This window comes from Mandrillus leucophaeus, unplaced genomic scaffold (assembly GCF_000951045.1).
Source record: "Mandrillus leucophaeus isolate KB7577 unplaced genomic scaffold, Mleu.le_1.0 Scaffold636, whole genome shotgun sequence".
NCBI lineage: Eukaryota > Metazoa > Chordata > Mammalia > Primates > Cercopithecidae > Mandrillus > Mandrillus leucophaeus.
This window is the reverse complement of record NW_012106875.1, coordinates 414,775-434,937: the sequence shown is the minus strand read 5'-3', so window position 1 is coordinate 434,937 and position 20,163 is coordinate 414,775. Positions and strand designations below refer to the sequence as shown.

Here is a 20,163-nt window from a genome sequence, read left to right as displayed (position 1 = left end):
TATATTATTATAAATATATTTTTTTCTTTCTTTTTTTAGCAGAGATGGGGTTTCACCATGTTGGCCAGGCTGGTTTCCAATTCCTTACCTCAAGTGATCCACCCTCCTCTGCTTCCCAAAATGCTAGGATTACAGGCGTGAGCCACCATGCCTGTCCCAGAAGTAGACAAAATTTAAATCTACAATTCATACTAAAAGTTACCTGGGCAACAAGGTAAATTCCTTGTTGCTCAGGTAATTCCTTAGTAATGTTAATCCCTGTTGCCCAGGAAATTCCTTCCAATATTAAGGAAAATAAATGTATTTAAAAAAATAAAATGCATTATTTTAATATGTTGTTATGTTGACTAAATCATAATTATAACTATATTTGTAACTATCAATGTTTCTATTCAAGTCAAATTCTAAGAAGAATTCTCCATCCTTCTGACCCCTATCCCAGTGTGTTTTGGAGTCACCATATGCCAGCTGACCCTGGTTCACACCAGCTCAAACGGGCCAATTGTGTACATTTCTTCCAACCTTGCAGTCAGTAACATCTTGTTGGCAGCTTGAAATGGGTCAGGGGAGTATTTACCCCACGGAAATTCACAAATAAGGACTTTCATTTTATTTGGAGATTCAGTTGCTAAACATTTACCAACATACCATAGCCCACCCATTTCCTGCTCCTAAGAAATATGCTCCCCAAACAGTGCCTTTTCCTATTCCACTTTAATCTTAAAACGTATAGCGTCTTGTAATAAAATAACCTGTTATTTCTTTACAGTCACTGAATATGTGTTCAATTTAGACTTCAGCATAACAAGACCAAAACTAGAAAAAATAACCTTAGGATAAAGAGCATGCATTAGTCATGGGGCATTGCTGGATGGAAAGTATTGTAAGGTTTCAAAAATTTTGATTGACTGTATGTATTAAGAAACCTAGGCTGGATGCAGTGGCTCACACCTGTAATCCCAGCACTTTGGGAAGCTGAGACAAGAGTATCTCTTGAGTCCAGGAGTTTGAGACCAGCCTGGGCAACATGGCGAAATCCTGTCTCTACAAAAAATACAAAAAAAAAAAAAAAAAAAGCCAGATCTGGTGGCACATGCCTATAGTACCAGCTACTTGGGAGGCTGAGATAGAAGGATCACTTGGATCCTGAGAGATCAAGGCTGTAGTGAGCCAAGATCGTGCCACTACACTGCAGTATAGCCTGGGAAACAGAGTGAGACCTTGTTTCAAAAAGGAAAAATGGAAGGAAAGGAGAAAGAAAGAAATCTAAAAGTTTATAAAATGTACTAAATCACTCCTTTGCTTATATCTTGACAGTGGTCTCCATTACACAAAGAATGAAACTTACCACTTTATAGTGACCTTTAAAACAAAAAATGGTGTCTCCTATTTAAATCCAGCCTCATTTTGCACTAGCACTCATTCCCTCTCCCTCTCACTTCCCCTCCTTCAACTTTCCTATTATTTTTTCTGTTTCTCTTATTAACCAAACCCATTTCCTCCTTAACATCACTGTGTTACTCTTTGCTCTGCTTGAACACTGTTTTCCCAGTTTTCCTCATCCTTTTTGACTTCTTTGTAATCACTGCTCCCTTCCTCCCCCACTTCTCCTCCTCTTTCTTTTCCTCCTCCTCCTCCTTATTCTTTCTCTTTTCTGTCTTTATCTCTGCCTCTCTATCTCTATCATCTCCTCCTTCTCATCCTCTCCCTCTCTCTCATCATGGTTTAACTCTCACTTCTGCAAAGAGCTCTTCTGTGACCAGGCTACAACCTTGTGGTTACTGTGTATCTCATTACCCTACTTATTTTCTTCTTACATTTGTTCCCATTTGAAACTGTCTTACGTAAGACTCTGTTGATTTTCATTGTCTTCCTATGGTTGACTATAATATTCAGGAAAACAGATTTTATCTGTCTTTCTTGCTGATAAATATTCAGTCCCTTGGACCAGTGACTGAAGGGAAGAAGGAAGGAAAGATAGAGGGAAGAGAATTTAGCATCTTGGTCTTGATTTACAGAGGTTACTGAAATACTAATTTCATTAGTAGGCAGCTTCACTTGTTAAGAAGTTTCTCTTCCTGGACTATAGTGACAGGGAGTTTTTTAAGTCCACCGCAGATGTCCACTTAGACAAAATCTGCAAATACGCTGCTCTGTTTTCAAGCATGAAAACATTTGCTGGAGTGTAGCCATCAACATATGAAAGGTTAAAACTTTGTGAAATATTAATACTGGGGCTTTGAAAATGAGAGCAATAGTGTTTATCCAAAGCATCAGGTTTGCAGTCATTCTATTTTGTGAAGTTTTTTTTTTGAATGTGTAACATATGATACTGGTCTGTGTACTTGACCCTTCAGGCTAAATGTAATGGATGGTGAATAAGGATGCATCCAAGAAGAAAAAGGAATCAAAATAGGCTTATTTCTCTAAAGGAGTATCACAGAGTAAGAATGTTTGGTTTCAATCCTTTTGGCAGATCATTTAAAATAATTTGATCTTCATCCCATGGATTTGAAAATGTTTTTAAAGCACAATGTCAGCATCCAGTTAATTCAAAGACAAATTGTTTCTGAGACTACTGCTGATCTGTCTAGGATAGCTGCAGGATATACTGCTATATCCAACATTAACGTGGTAGCTGGAAAATATCAAGAAATATTTTCTAAGGCTTTGGGAGGTGTTATTTCAGTGGCTCCGATTGATTTCATTATTATTATTCCTGAAAATGAATTGCATGAGCAGTGTATAACTTGACTTATGTCTGCCAGGTAGAAAAATCGAATCTTTGTCCTTGAGGACATTATAACTGAGAAAGGAAAGACGATCACACAAAATCATATGTGGAAATAGAGTTGCAAAGATCATCATCTTGCCAAACACAACTTTGGTTTAAAAGAAAGTATATAATGAAGCCCATGGGAGGAGTGATTTCGAGGATTTAATTACTATTTAATCAGATTTTTCCATTATCTGGAATATTTAGAAGGGAATTAACCTAAAGAAGTTATAAGCACGATCATACTATCAATAACACTTCTTTGAATGTAACAAAGTTCTGTAGCTGCAAGGGATAGGATACATGGAAAGGATCAGGTCTGTTTGTTCGCAAATATCATGGACCCCTTTACAAGAATAGTTTATGATGACAAAAAAATGTAATTTTCTGTCACAGCCTTATTAAGTGTTTTAGACAGCAGGGACAATAGGAGGAGACTGAAGTAATAACAGCAGCATGGTATTCTGAAAGAATTAGCATGCCTCAAAAAATTCTTAACGTACTCTCAAAATTAATCTGTCTTTGTGAAAACAGGGCTAGCTGTTTCAATTTGCATTAATCTGTTAAACCATGCACAAGTTCAGTTTACTCAAGTAACATATCCAATGTTAGCTTAATTAATTGATTGTCTGAACAATTTAATCTGATAAACCAATTATCTGACATGTCCAAGATAATGCCTCTGTAATATTAACAGTCTGCTCTTGCTGTTTAAGATATAGAAAGTTCTATACAATTGGATTAACCCACAAAATTATCCTAGACCCTGTTCTTTGGGGGTGCCTTTTAATGGTGGCTAGGGGGAATTTAGAAGGATTAAAATAAACAGCAAATTAAAAAAAAAAAAAAAAAGGAGGTTGTGATTCGGGCAGTCATCGGATTCATCTCACAAGGAACCATCACCAAAGTGAATCCTCAATCTGCCACCATTGTATTGAGAGCCCTCAGGCTTCTGTCAAGATGTATTTTCCCACTGAGATCAGCCACTGGTGGTCCTTTTAAAGCTGATTCACCCAGATCAATATAATCAGACAGATGGAGAGGATGGCAACATAAGTCACAAATGATGACTTGCCTCAAAAGAGCCGACCCTGAGTGCATGACATTTCTCTGTAGATGTTCCTTTTGAAGAACCTAACTGTGCTTTCTATGGTTTTTTTTTTTTTTTTTTTTTTTTTTTTTTTAGCCAATACCCTAACCCATCCTCATACCTTGCACAACACAGGGAATCTGGAAGATTCCTAGAACTAATTGGCTTGACTTAAACACACCAGAATTGTAGAGTCATGCCCAAGTAACTCCATAGGCTCAATGAGAAGCTTTACTCCTATAGGCAAAAATATTTCTATCAATATATGTCTGTAGTATAGAGAATTGAGAGTAAGTAACCATAGTCATTTACAAAAATACAAATTGTTGTGGGAGCTGTTTTATAAAAGTGTGTGAAAGAAAAGAAATTCAAAAGAAGAAATTTTAGTTAGGATATAGCTTTAAGTAGCCATGGGTAAATGGCCCCATGCTAGGAAAACTGTTCCCCTGCAAACAGAAAACTTGCCTCGCTTAATTCTTTTCCAGTGTTTTTACTATACTGCAAAAGAGTCTTCCAAAAATGTTATCTCATATGCATCCCTAAATGTCTAGCCACAAACAATTATTAGTACCTTTTAAATAATCAAGTTGTACTCTCAAAAAAGAAGAAAAATATGTAACTTTTCCCAAAAATAAGTAGTGGGAAAATAGTAAATACATGCCATTACTCATTGTTGTTATACGTCTTTGTTCATTGCACTTTGCTTTATAAGATATATATTTAATATTCATGTAAAATGCTTTCTTGGCACTAGGTCAGTATCTTCCCAATGAAGAGCCCATTGATGACACAGAATGGAACTTCTCTTCTAATTAAAGACCGCATATTACCCAGCGTCCCTTTTGTCGCATTGAAGAACAGGGAACTTTTTATTCTTATTAAGAAATGGCCTTTCAGATTCAGTAACAACATGTTCTGTTCCTCAGGAAATAAGAGAAGATCGAGATAGGGCGCGGCTGGACTCCATGGTGCTGCTGATTATGAAACTGGACCAGCTTGATCAGGACATAGAGAATGCCCTCAGCACCAGCTCCTCTCCGTCGGGCACACCAATGAACCTGCGGCGGCACGTTCCTGTGAGATTTCCACTTTCTACTTATTTTCCCATAAGAGTCGTATCTCTGTACTTTATACAGTCCCTCTTGCAAAGGAAACATCCTTGTTAATGGCATCTAACAACATATGACTCCAATATAGTACCATAAAGATAACCAAAATACCTCTATGCATCATGCATACATTCTAGGCATACTTCTATGCAAAGAGGCCACAGAGAAATGGGTGATACCAAAGAACATGTTTTTCATTAAACAGGAAGGAAAGTCACCTTGGGAAATTATGCTTTGTAGTGATTGAACCTTCCTTAATTGCCAGTCTTCTCTGATATGAGAGAGACTCTATTAGCAAGTACTATGTCTGTCACTGTCCCACAAATTTGTATTGCAAGTAGAAGATTCCTATTGTAGATTTGCTACATGAATAACTGGATGGATGGATGGATGGATGGATGGATGGATGGATGGATGGATGGATGGATGGATGCTAGTTGAACTAGCCCAACACACTACAAGAAAGAATTTAGATGAGATTAACTTGAGAAAACTCTAAAATTCACTTAGTGAGATACAGTGAAAGAGACAGAGCTGAGAATTTCATTTTATTATGCATCAATTTTACATAATACAGACACTCCTCTGAGAGTCCAGCACTCAAAATCTGGAAGACAGATTCTAGGATCGACTATACGCTTTACATATTTACTATCAGCATCATATTAAATGACTTAGTTTGTACAGATCTAGGAAATGTGATGGTTGAGTTTACTTATAATTAAGCTATGAATCACTGTTCAACTCATGTATTACTTGTGTTATTCAATAATAAACATATTAAATCAAGAAATTTGTATTTACCTGAAATCAAAGCAGTAGAAAAACATATATATAAATTTAAGCATCTACTGAAATATAACTGTTGTCTATCAAATGATTTGATACATATTCTTCTGCCTCCATTTAAATTGTCAACTGGATTTTATATTGCCCACATTGTCTCATGGAATATCACAATTGTTAGGTCTGTAAATAGAGATATATTCAGAATAGGCAAATATAATACAGTGGAAACATTATGAACTTTGGAGTGTGAAGGTCTGAGTTCAAATGCCAGCATTATACCTGACTTTCTGGGAACATAAAGTTATTTAATTTCTCAACTGCGGGTTCATGTGAAAAACGGAGATATTATTTCCTAACTAATGGCTCTTTGGGAGGCATAAATGAAAAAAATGTATGTAAGAGGTATTGCACGGATCAAGCACAGAGTACATGGTTAATTCTCCTTCCTCCCCCTTGTACTAGACTCACTCACACCAGGCCTTGAGCTAGAGATGAATAAGACATATTCCAACACCCTGGAAACTGCTTTTTGATCTTTATGTTTTTCTGGGTCACCTCTTGTTCTTTATTTATGTTCCTTGGAATTTAAAGCTAATTTTAACATTCTTTCACCATCAAATTTTTTCCCACAGAAGTTTCCACTCCTTTTGATAATTGTGTGGTGGAATAAGAGGATTATAATGGCAGGATTAGGACCTTGACCATCTACCAAGGAGCACTGACCCAGATACAGAGGACACACTGCCTCTGCCCCACCCTCATACTTCACTGTGAATTTATAGATTAGCAGGAAGAACAAGACACACAGTGAAACACTCACTGCCCCCCAACTCTACCCCAGTTTGAGAATATTTATGAGAAAATGCCAGAATAAGTTCTGCATATAATAAAAACTATCAAGAATAATATAGTCTTTAAAGATGTCTTTAACATAAAAAAATAATTAAAGCACAGGTAGAGATAAAGGTTTAAAGGAGGCTGCACAGATAAAGCCTTATAAATTGGCTATGGCCTGATGAATCAACAGAGCCCAGGATCTGGTGGTTTTCTCCTTTGCAAGGCTGATTTTATCCAGGCACTCACAGTGTGCCAGTCTCTTGGTGCTTACTGAGATAGCCAATCTTGTAGGATGAATGGGGACAGGGGATGAGATGAAGACTAAGTATTTAGTGAGTGCTAACCTTTATGTAAGTTACTTCATTTAACCTCTTGACAGTCCTACCATGAGAAATCTGAGCTTCAGAGAGAGAGGATGAGTAATTTACCTGTGTTCACACTGATGGGGAGCGGTCAGTTATTTACCAAAGGTCACCCAGCAGGTGAGATTTGCACATCTGTCAGACTCCAAAACCTATGCTCATTCTGCTATATTAGAAGCCTTCCCAACATGCCAATATTTTATTTACAATGAGATACGTACAATTTCCAGAACCAGAATTCCCTGGTTGTCAGACAGTCAGGGCGTTTTCTTCCTAATAATGACATGTTTTGAAGTTTGAATTAGGAATAGCTTTGTAGTCAATGTTTAATTAAGGGAATGCTGACAGTCTCTTGGGATATTTCATTGATACATAGGGAAGTTCAGACACATACAAGCCAGAACCACTCTACCACCTTCGATTGGGCCTCCCCTGCTGTTCTGCAGTATCTTTTGGTCTCCCTGGATCTTCTCCCACATTTCAAGGTAGCCATTCAACAATCTTACTTGCATTTATCTCTTAGCATTCTTACCTCTTAACACCCTTGCCTTCCTCTTCTCATAGAAAAATGAGACCATTGAAAGATGTCCCAGCATCACACCTGCAAACAGCTATAGGTGCCTCTTTGCCTCTTTCTCTCCTCCAACACCAATAAAAGATGTGTTGCTCCTGTCATCTAATACTGTTCTGTCTCCACCCTCATCCCCATTCCTTCCCACCTGCTTTGCTCTACCAATTATTCAGACTCTCACTTAGGTTCAAATTCCATTGCTCTGTTCTGATTAGTCTTCACCCTTTTTCTCTACAGCAAGTATAGTTGGGACTACAGGCATGCATCACCATGGCTGGCTGTGGGGTTTTTTTGTTTGTGTGTTATTGTTGTTGTTGTTGTTTGTAGAGATGGGGTTTCTCTATGTTGCCCAGCTGTATGTTCTAGGGCTCCTGGCCTCAAGCAATCTTTCCACCTCGGCCTCCCAATGTGTTGGGATTACAGGCATGAGCCATCACACTCAACCTCTTTCTTGATTTAATTGTTGGCTGTTGCTCCATCATTTCTCCCCACCCCTTCTCTCATCTGACAAATCCAGCAGTGCCAAAGCAGTCTCTCACCACAGCATTCTGTATTTTCTCCACCACCTACCTATTCAATAAATCCTTCCTTAGTTTGACTCTGCTGTTAGTGGGTAGGAGAAGAGATGTGGATGGGGAAGAGTTAATTGTTCTTTTTTTCTCTTGACCCTCTTTCAGATATTGCCCTAGTTCATCCCTTCATTTTTAAGCCAAACTTTAATCTCGTCTTCATCTTATATTTCTTTCCTGATTTATAATTTATTTTTATTTTTTAGAGACAAGGTCTTGTTTTTGTTTGTTTGTTTGTTTGTTTTTTGAGATGAAGTCTCGCTCTGTCACTGGAGTGCAGTGGCGCGATCTCGGCTCACTGCAACCTCCACCTCCCGGGTTCAAATGATTCTCCTGCCTCAGCCTCCCAAGTAGCTGTGATTACAAGCATGCACCACCATGCCCAGGTAATTTCTGAATTTTTAGTAGAGACGGGGTTTCACCATGTTGGCCAGAATGGTCTCTATCTCCTGACCTCATGATCTGCCCACCTCGGCCTCCAGAAGTGCTGGGATTACAGACATGAGCCACTACGCCCAGCCAAGGTCTTGTTCTTTTAATTTGCATGCTTAATATTTGTTGCTCAGGCTGGAGTGCACTGGCACAATAAATAAATCACTGCAGCCTCAAACTCCTGGGCTCAAGTAATCCTCCTGCCTCAGTCTCCTGGGTTGCTGGGAATATAGGCATATATCACCATGACTGGCTAATATATTTTTTTTTAATTATTGAAGAGATGGGGTTTCTCTGTGTTGCCCAGGCTAGTCTAGAGCTCCTGGCCTCAAGCAGTTTTCCCACCTTCGCCCCCCAATGTGTTAAGATTACAGGCATGAGCCATCACACACAGCCTCTTTCTTAATCATTGGCTATTGCTCCATCATTTCTCCCCACTGCTTGTTTTATCTGACAAATCCAGTAGTGCCTGTTCAGTCTCTCCCCACAGCATCAGATGCGATTGAATTGCTTCTCTTCCTTCACTTTCACTCCTCTCCTGACTTCTGGCTGCTCTGCTGTTTTTCCTTGTATTCTTCAACGGTTGCTTTCCAGACCCTTCGATGGCTCCTCTTCATACATCTGCCTCTGAAATCTTATATCAAGATTCTAGACTCAATTCTCCCTTTGTCTGGCTTTGAATATTCTCCCTGGGAATCACCACAGCTTCCATTCCCTTCTCCATATTGAGGGTCACCAGTGAGACCTTTTCTTATGATCTCCAGATCAGAACAACCAATGGACCACAAGATGCACCCTTCCCTGAGTGGGTTGAGTGGTATAAGCACTTCTAGTACACACATCACTGGAGTCCCTGCCATGATATAAACCCCACAGAGAGCTCTATATTCCCATTGTCTGGCACAATTGGAGGCATAGGATAACACTGATGGATGGAGTCTTGCAGGAAGATGTCTTGTAGGATTAATTACACAAAGCAAGGTGGGGGAGTGGGTCACAGGGAAATTATGAGTTGGCAGTTGTAATGATATACCCAGGGTTTATTCAGTGCTTGATTTGCTTATGGTAGCAGTGGAAAATTAAAGGAGAGAGTGGATGTGAAAGATCTTGGGAGAGCTTTTGGGTAATTTCTCAAATTGAACAGAGGACAGAAGAGAAAATAATAAAGATTTGTACTAAACTACACATTGATGGTCCTATTAAAATTACTTATTTAGTTGTGTTTGAGGCCCCTGCAGAATATCATGGTGGTTACTTTAAAAAGTTGAATTCTGGGGTCACACAGACCTGAGTTCTAATGCCAGCTCTGCCTTGGGATATGACTTTGGTCAAGTTATCTACCTTAAGCCTTGGCTTCACCCACCGTCTCTCGTGTGATGGTGGTGCCTTCCACATAGAGTTGATGAACATTGAAGCAGATAATGGTTGTACAGCCTTGTCTGCCAAAGGTAAAAATGCAAAAAATGGTAGAGTTTTAAAAAGTCATTATTTCACCTTGGAAGCATTATACGGTTCGAAAGATGCAAGATCACTCTATTATTTATCTAATCAAATCACAAACAGGAAATTAATGCAAAATATTTCTAATATACCTAAAGGTCAAATAGAAATGACTTATAAATTACCTGCTACTTATGACTATGCATTCAATGTTTATAAATTATCAGCTATTTAAGACTACTTGATGTTGATCCAATTTGAAAGTGTAATGAATCATATTCTTAAGGTAAAATGTTGTTTGTCTTTTCTATGCAAAAAAAAAAAAAAAAGACATGGCCCTGATCCAAAATCACTCCAGGCATCAGATATTTGGTCAGAGTTATGTCTTTTACACACATGCGCACACACACACACACATGCACACACACGCACATACATTTAAAGAGAGTGTAACATTATTTTTTGCTGCATATGTCTTTTGCACCCTTCCAACTGAAGAAAATTTAGTTTCAATGCATTTGATCACATAATTTTACAGCAGAAATTATAAAATTACTTCTATTCTGAGAATTAAGAAAGGAAAGGTGGCCAGACGCAGTGGCTCACGCCTGTAATCCCAGCACTTTGGGAGGCCGAGATGGGCGGGTCACAAGGTCAGGAGATCGAGACCATCCTGGCTAACATAGTGAAGCCTCGTCTCTACTGAAAATACAAAAATATTAGCCGGGTGTGGTGGCGGGCGCCTGTAGTCCCAGGTACTCCGGAGGCTGAGGCAGGAGAACGGCGTGAACCCGGGAGGCGGAGCTTGCAGTGAGCCGAGATCGCGCCACTGCACTCCAGCCTGGGCGACAGAGCGAGACTCTGTCTCAAAAAAAAAAAAAAAAAAAAAAAAAAGGAAAGGTATTAATATTTGTCAGTCTAGTTGTTTCTTCATAAAACTATTTAATGATCATGTTCTATCTGCCAGGCACTATACTAACACCTGTGGACACATCAGTAAACAAGACAGGTGAAGTCCCTGCTCTACATAGATTGTAAAGAGGAAGACAGACAAGAATTGTAAAGAGAGATGGATGCATAGATGGATAGGTAGATAGGTAAATTCATAGAAGATAGATAGATAGATAGATAGATAGATAGATAGATAGATAGATAGAATATGTAGTAGATTAACAAGCAAAGAGGATTGTAAAATAGAGAATGATATGCTATAGAGGTTGAAAAGAAGAAAGTTCTTTGGTTTAAAATGTCAACGGATGGTGCTCTGAGGTAGTAATATTCAAGCTGAGATCAGAGTGACAAGAAAGGGCTAGCAAAGGGAAACACTGGGACAAGGGACAAGAAAGAGCATAGGGCCTAGTCCCTGCTGTAGACATCAGCTTACTGTATTAAAAGAAATGACCAAGAGCAGGTAGGACCAAGATGCAAGAGAATGGCAAAGCTAAGACCAGAGAGTTGGGGTGCAGGACATGATATTTGACTATGTGAACCATGGCAAAGTTGAGATGTATAAAGAGGATACATAGATATATTTAACTCACAGTTTTCTCAGATTGAAAGTCTAGAGTGATAGGTGCCTTTGCTCCATCCCCTCTGCAATTTCCCCCTCCCACCTTTCCTCTGTGCAATCAAACCACCTATAACTCAAAGAAAGCATATGATATATTAAATGCACAGCCTTTGCAGAGGTTACCAGGTAATTATATCCACTCAACAGACATGTCTTGACCTCACACTAGGTAGTAGTTGCTAAGAAAACATAATAATATTAATAATAACAATATTTATGGGAGTAGCTAGCATTTAATGAAAATTATTAGGAGCCAATTACAAGCACTTTGCTTTACGCTCATGAAACTCCATGAGTTTCTACTATCATTATACCCATTTTCAAACAAGGGAATTGAATGACACATGACAAAACATAATTCCTGCCCTCAGTTTATTAGATAGACATTTGAGCTAAACTATTCCAGTCCACCGTAATACTTGTCACCATAGAGGTTGAATAGGAACATAGAAGAGATTGAGGTAAGGAGAAATGAGAACTCTCTTTGTATTTGAAATCCAGTGTCCCTGTGAGGAACTCTGGGCAGCACTGTATAGCCAGAGGAGTGTCAGTGAGTGATTCAAGGTCATACAGTAAGGAAGGTGTGGCTGTGGGCTTCTGCCTTCTAACTTCTCTGCAGTGCCCTACCTAGCCACACTCCTGGCCCTTCCAATGCACACTAAGCTGTTAAATTACCAAACAATATGTTGCCTCTTTCTCAAGTATTTGCAGACCCTCTGATGAGCACAATGGTTCTTACAAAATAATGCATCATTATGTGTGACACGTCAGTGTCAGTTGTCAGCAACTCTTTAGTGTATTCGTGTGTATTGAGAGAAGGAAGAAGTGACCAAGTGCTGGAGGTAGGAAGAAGGGCATTTGGGAACATTCGCACATCCTTCATACCAGTGCATTTGTTTTTAACAGGATCTGGAATCAGGATCTGAAAGTGGAGCAGACACCATTTCAGTAAATCAGACACAAGTAAATTTGCCTTCTAACACTGAGTCCACGGACCTCCCATCTTCCACCCCAGTGGCCAATTCTGGAACCAAACCCAAGACTACGGTGAGTTCTAAATGATAACAAACAGTCTTTACGTGTAAATGCTGATGATCATCAGGTAAGAGTTGATATTCATTCAATATAGAAGAAATACTGTTGGAATCTTAGCCATAGCGACTTAACAATATTTAATTTATTTGATTAAGTACAACCCTAGAAACATGTTGTTTGTTTTATAAATGATAACACAAGTACTTCACTGAAACAAGTCGTGTATCAAGAATTATTCAAAACATGCTAATTAAATTTCATTGCTAGATACTCAGAGCTTTAAAGAACCAAGAATGCAAAATCTGGAGATGGCTTTCCCTACGCTCTTGTCCTGACCACATTGCTTACCAGTTAGAAAATTGTTTCTCTAAGATGTGATGAATGATAGATGACAGATGATGATGGATGGATGGATGGACAGATAGATTGATTGATTGGTAAAGAGAAAGAGATGATAGAGATAGATGTAGATGGATGGATAGATAATAATTATAGAAAGATATTTAGATTGATATAGACACAGATAGATTGATTGATAGATAATAGGTTTATATACAGAGATATATAAAATCACCCACATCAAAAACTTTCTGTGGGAATTAAATGAAAGAGCACATATAAGAAGTGCTTAGTGAAATGATTGGCACAGAATAAGTACTGAATAAATGTAAGTTACTGTCATTATTATTATGATACTTAGTAGACTTTACAATGTTATTAAAACAAATTATTCCACATGGAATAATATACTGTGAAAGGAGGAAACTGCTCTGGTTTGAAATGCTTCATGTGTAAATTGTGAATAAAAGACATTTTCCCTTAAGGAAAGAGTTGAAATGCAACAGGAAAATAGAATTTGACTCTAGAAGGTAACATTTATGGAGGAAGTAATTACCACTTCAAATATCTAAAATCCCAGTAGTTCCAAAATAACCTTTCCTAGTTTAGTGAAAATCTTAGCGTCGTATTATTTTTTACGCCCATGGTAGCTTAACACAAAAAAACAAGTTTGGATTGCTTGTTCACTGCCTTTAAAATAAAAGTCAAGTCTAAAATAGGACTCAGAAGATAATGTTCTGATTTTAAAACATGATAGATTTGCTGCAATTGCAAGAAGAATGAAAATATATCATTTAAATGACAGATATGCATGGTTTAAATATTTACATAGAAATTAAATTCCTTATGTTATTTATATCTAAAACATTTTTATGGAATAAATATTTATCGAGCACCTACTACATGCCATGCACTAGGCTACGTGAAAAAGACTTGGAGAAGAATAAAACATATTCCCTGTCTTTAAACAGCTTACATTCCAGCAAAAGGAGGTAAGTATGTAAACAGTGAAATGCTATACAGGCTATAATAATACTGTATATATTGGGAATAGGAGGAACTGGCAAGATAATTCATTTTTTAAAGCACCTGCTACTATCCTGCAGGGCAGTTCTTTTCTCCCTGATATGATTACCAATGGCATCCACTTTCTCTCTTGGAACATACAAATTTCAGTGAGTGAGTGTCTCATAATTCATAACAATGTGTTGAAGAATGTGTGCAGTTGCTTAGTCTTTCTTCACTTACCCCTGTGTTTATAAATGTGGTCAATACAGTTACACAGAAGCACATATATATACACACATATATATATACATATATACACATATATATGTATATATATATTTTTTTGAGATGGAGTCTTGCTCTGTTGCCCAGGCTGGAGTACTGTGGTGTGATCTCCGCTCACTGCAAGCTCCGCCCCCTAGGTTCACGCCATTCTCCTGCCTCAGCCTCCCAAGTAGCTGGGACTACAGGCACCCACCACCACGCCCATCTAATTTTTTGTATTTTTAGTAGAGACCGGCTTTCACTGTGTTAGCAAGGATGGTCTTGATCTCCTAACCTCGTGATCTGCCCGCCTCAGCCTCCCAAAGTGCTGGGATTACAGGCGTGAGCCCCGGCGCCTGGCCTATTTTTCTTATTTTTTAAGTTCCAGGATACATGTGCAGAACGTGCAGGTTTGTTACATACGTATGTATACGTGTGCCATGGTGGTTTGCTGCACCTATCGACCCGCCATCTAGGTTTAAGGTGGGAATGTAAATTAGTTCAGCCATTGTGAAAGTCAATGTGACAATTCCTCAAGGATCTAGAATCAGAAGTATTTGACCCAGCAATCCCATTACTGAGTATATATCCAAAGAAATATAAATCATTCTTCTGTAAAGACACATGTACATGTATGTTTATTAAAGCACTGTTTATAGTAGCAAAGACATGGAACCAACCCAAATGCCCACCAATGATAGACTGGATAAAGAAAATGTCGTACATATACACCATGGAATACTATGCAGTCATAAAAAGGAATGAGACCATGTCCTTTGCAGACATGGATGAAGCTACACTTTTGTTTTGAGGGGAATAATTTTTTCAATTTGTGTGGGGGTGTTTTCTTTTTTTCTTGTTATTGGTGTTGCTATTCTTCTAGGTACACCCTTTTCACTACAGTTCAAAAGTAATTATTGGGCCATGGATCAATTTTCTGGTTGGAATATCAGAATGAAGAATTTTGTCTATGGGAGATTGAACAGATACTTTCTCCCACAATTTGGAGCTTAAGGAATAAATGATATGTAATAACAGTCTAGATACTTTATGAAGAGAGAGAAAACTGTGATAGCCTACAGAGCTGTTCTTTTTACCATGAACAAAAGTTTTAATTTTAATATTAAGTAGAAATATGAAATTCGAAGAACACCTACTTAATACATCAAACTATAATGAACTAACCCTCTGCTCTGTAATGACAATTTGACAGCATGCCCACCTTCATTCCATAATTAAGGTTACCTTTGATTTGCTGCTATGAAATCTGTTTATAGTGGTGACCACAGTAACAACCACAGAAATTTGGCTTTCCTTTTGTGTGTAAGGTCTCTGGGTTTCTAAATGCCTATTTTTCAATCAGATTATTTTTCTTTTAAACTTATTCTTAGAATAGGACCAATGAGTCATCGTCAGATTTTTCATTAATTCTATGTATAGATCATGCTGAAAATTAAGCATTAATATAGATTTCTGAGATATATTTCATAAAAAAAATGAAAAAGTTAAAATGTTAAGTTATCCACTGTCAAAACACACATTAGTCAAAAGAAGAGGCCTATTGTGTCATGTCACCAAGCTCATCAATTTCTCTCCTAAATTCTGTTTGGTTCTTTTGACACAGTCTCACAATACCTTTCATACTAGACTCTTCCACAAACAACCCGCAGCCCCTGTATCATTTTATGTAAAGTGCTTTGATTCATGTACAGCAGTACACTGATATCACTCTTTCTTCAGTGGCTTGAGTTGTTCCTGGTATTCATTAATATAGGATTGTTTCATGAAAGGTTTTAAAACTGAACATTAAAATCGCTGAGGTTTTGTGATAGTTGTTTTTCCTAAAGATACTTTACTTATAAGCACAGATATTCATTAAATCAGTATTAATCAAATATTTATGAAAAAAAGAGCCAAGCCCCAGATAACAAGAAAAAAAAATTGCTGTTTGTAAAATAAGTAACTGAAGGAACAAGGAGAGTCTAGCATTCTACTGTGTAGAATAACCAAGATCATCATCAAGAGTACACAGGAGATGGTACCCAGATCCTCAAGGCTCCTGAACACTATACTACACCCAGATTCCCAGGCTTAGCACCTGGATTCAGGACTAATATAAATTGGCTTGAGCTGTTATTATATCAGAAACAAAATGTCACTAATATTTGAATACTCAGTGTGAACAAGAAAAGGTTTAGTGAACAATAAAAAACAATGCCTGGCTCATCAAAGCATAGTGTGCGTTACATGCTTCTAACATCATTTTCTAAATCATACATCCACCACAGATTTTACATATATATGTTTACATATGTATATGTGTATGAATGAATGTGTATATATGTATACACATAAAATGGATTATATATGCATATATTTGTGTACTTGTGTGTGTGTATATATATTCGCATCAGATGTTATTTTTCAAAAATAACATATTTTCTGAAGTGTTATTTTGATGTTATTTTCAAAAAGCCTGTGTTGAATAATTCTTAACTGTGCAGAATTTTTAAAGCGAACCAAATTAGTAATTATTAAGTTCTTATGTAGTCATATAATCTGTCAGTATAAATGATATTATGTATAAAACTGTTGCTCAGGATAAACACAGAAACCACAAATGCAGATTTGTTTATTGTTACCAATGTATAGTGTAGTTTTGTTTGTATCTGGGATAGAAGTTTCAGCTCTGGAATGATCTGAGAAATAGTTTCAAAACAGAAAAGCTTCTAAGGTAGAACAAAGGTTAATGGGTGCCTTTTACAAATAATAATCAACTTGTTAATTATTGCCACTGAAAAAGAATTCCATGTGGCGCTGCTGAAAAATAAAAATTACAATGCCAATAAAATACTATTTCAGTGGAGAGTTTATTAAAGATGTCTAAGACAGTCTGATTGGGAGTATGACATTACTCCATGATGAATTAGCCACAAGGGATTAGGAAAAAAAATTCTTATTTTGGAATTTATTAATCAACTACATTCCTGAACCTGTAAAATTACATTTTAAATTATGCATGCATAATTTATCTATGCATGCTTTTACATATTTTTATACAGAATTTTGAAATGTATACATTTACACATTTCTGGGAACACTGTCAAGAACTCCATCAGATTTTAAAGACTGTGTAACTCCCCATAAAGAAATGCTACATTTGAGTTTTCATAGTTCAGTCAGTTATTCAGTGAAGCAACTCAGTGTTGAACATGTGAACATCTTCGCTATAAATAATAAATATGCTGCAGGTACATTGACAAGGATTACTTCGTTTGGGTTTATTTCCTAATGGATCATTGCACGGTATTACCTTTGCAATAAATTAGGCCATACTTTAGGTATATTTGAAAACTGATTCTTCTATGAAACTATAAAATGTCATTTGCATTTGTTCCAACTATACCACATATAAGCAAGAATAAAACTGATCCAAAAACAAAAGAAAAACCACCAAGGTTTTCCCTTAGTAATTTCAATGTAAACCAGGTTTTACCTTTCTAAATCCAATCACATATCCCATAGATATGATCATTAAACTAAAGTCACTGTGCTTGTGATATATGAGTGAGAGGTAATAAAATTGAAAAAATAATATTGAAATTCTACCTTTCACATCATTTTAAAGTATCATTTAAAATTAAATTTAAAGGCAAAATTTTAATGACAGCTTTATTTTGTTTCACCATGTTATTATATACTATATGTTTGCTTAAATGGTTATCAGGTGAATTTTTTAAGAAGATTGGCAATTTTCCCTAATGCTGTTCAATATTTAAAACAAAACAGAAAGATAAGTACTTCTTTTACAAGTAGAAACTGCAAATGTTTATTTTCACTGAAGTCTTGGGGAAAGAATTCAAGGTAATATGTAGGATTGGCTAGAATTTAAATAGTATTTTATAGTGTCACATGTGTTATTATTAGCTTTCATATCCTGAGGAAAGAAACAGTCAACATACTACAGGAAAAAATGATATACATGGAATTTGTAAGGGAAGTTTAGACAACTTCTTCAGAAACATCAAAAAATTTGAATTAATGCAGTTTTTAATTAAAACATTTAAACACAAATGTAATAGTCTTAGAAAAGAATGTCTTTTGATGTAATGCTTTTGAATGTGGCAATTTTATTTTGACATGACAAAGCCATGACGTTAAAGTATGTGGATTTTTAAAGAAAGATTTGTTTCTGTTGGTAAGATCCTCATTGTTTATGAGAAAGAAAAATAGGCAAAATTATAGCTTTTTAAAGAAGAATTGAGCCACCAGAGAGCTGGAAAAGAATGTTTCTAAAAAGGAAATTGTTCAATGATTGTTATAATGTGATTTTTCTTAGAAATCTATGATTTAAAAGCATAGAGGATTTCATTCACCTAGTCTGAATTTTGAAATAATAAATAAATGTGCAATTCATTAACTCTGGACCAAACAGAAATATTTCCACAGCCATTTACTTTTATATTTTAAATAAATTCAAAATTCTCTCATTTCTTGTTGTTTTAAGATACTGACGTCTGTTTCCAATTCATTTACATGTTAACCCAAGACAGTCTTGTCTGTGATGGGTTAATCCATCTTCACAGTCACCTCCTCATATACATCTTTCCACTTTGAATCTTAGAATTTCATTCTGTCGAGAATAACTTTTATCTTTATATATATAATACTAAGCTCTGAACACATAATACTTAAATAATTTTTGGGGCTGGCAAACTGGTTTTTCTCTCTTGTGTTTAGTTTGTAGTAATCTGGTTAATTAAGTGTCTGGAGCAGAATTCATAAAACCAAAAGAAATATGGGAAAAAATGAACATATATGAATGGTAGGTTAGACTTGAATAGATTAACAGCATAAAAAATACTTTAAAATCATTCCTGCAACCTAAGATTTTAGTCATATGAATAGTACTTTGCATGTTATCGTCATTACAATGAGAAAAATTTAGTTTTTCCATGGACCGATGTTGATTTCTTGAATTCAACTCATATTTTCGTCCAAGAGAAATAACAACTGCCAGTCACTTCTGGGCAATATAAAATGGCAAGCCAACAGCATGCCACAACATAGCAACCAAGAGTATAATTCATAGCACTGAGGAGTAATAATAACTGGTAAGTCATTTTCACAGTCTTCACTTTATTCATTTCAAACCGAGTTGTCTCAAAGCTCTAATTACATGTTAAATATTTTCCCATATTTTTCTACCTTCTTGCTAACAGATTGATAATTAATTCTGTCCCAGGCATTTGATGGCCTCTGTGCTCACGTCTTAAAGACAGTTGAAGTCACTGAAATATTTAAGCAAGGATTTCATGTGAATATACAAAGGTTACACAGACAGCCTTCTTGACTATGGTTTTGAGCTGAATCAACCGCATACCAAATTTCGAAGTGAAACAATAAAAATATAAGCCAACCATCTGAGTAGTCTGAAAATCACATATCGAAATATTTGGACTCATGTAACAGAAATCTGAAAGTAAAGGAATTGTTTATTCTGTATCCTCATGGAGTCCTGAGACGCCATCACTTGAAAACCTCCTTTATCCTTGATGTTTTGGGTATTTAATGAATACTTTATGTACTCGTTTCATTTATTTTTCAATCAGTCGTCTATACTCCTTGGATTTTTGTTGTCATTGTTGGGTTTTAGCGATTCTCTAGTCTTTCTACTTTAACAAGCTAGTATAATCCAGATGACCTCCTGAATCAGTAGATTCCTTCAAAGGAAACTCCATTGATGTAATGAAATTGACTCTCGTTGTTTCATCTTTACTGTAGATTGCTTTATCCATGTTGTTGTTGCTGTTGTTTTGTTTATTCATTTTGAAGGCCCCATCTTTGTATCAGGACTGTAGTAATTTACTAGATAAGCATTTACCAAATTAGTTATAATATGAAATGCAGAGAATGATGCAGACAAGCACTAATAACCAAATAAATCAGGGCCACTCCCACCATGCACTCTA

At 36.6% G+C, this 20,163-nt stretch overlaps 1 protein-coding gene across 1 annotated transcript in view; it reads left to right on the top strand.

Annotated features, from left to right (window-relative positions):
* Positions 1-20,163, top strand: part of DLC1 (DLC1 Rho GTPase activating protein) — a 468,793-nt gene that overhangs the window by 116,195 nt on the left and 332,435 nt on the right. The window contains exons 3-4 of the mRNA XM_012000632.1: positions 4,793-4,942; positions 12,452-12,592. Coding sequence (XP_011856022.1) covers positions 4,793-4,942; positions 12,452-12,592 — 291 coding nt within the window. The remainder of the gene's footprint in view (positions 1-4,792; positions 4,943-12,451; positions 12,593-20,163) is intronic.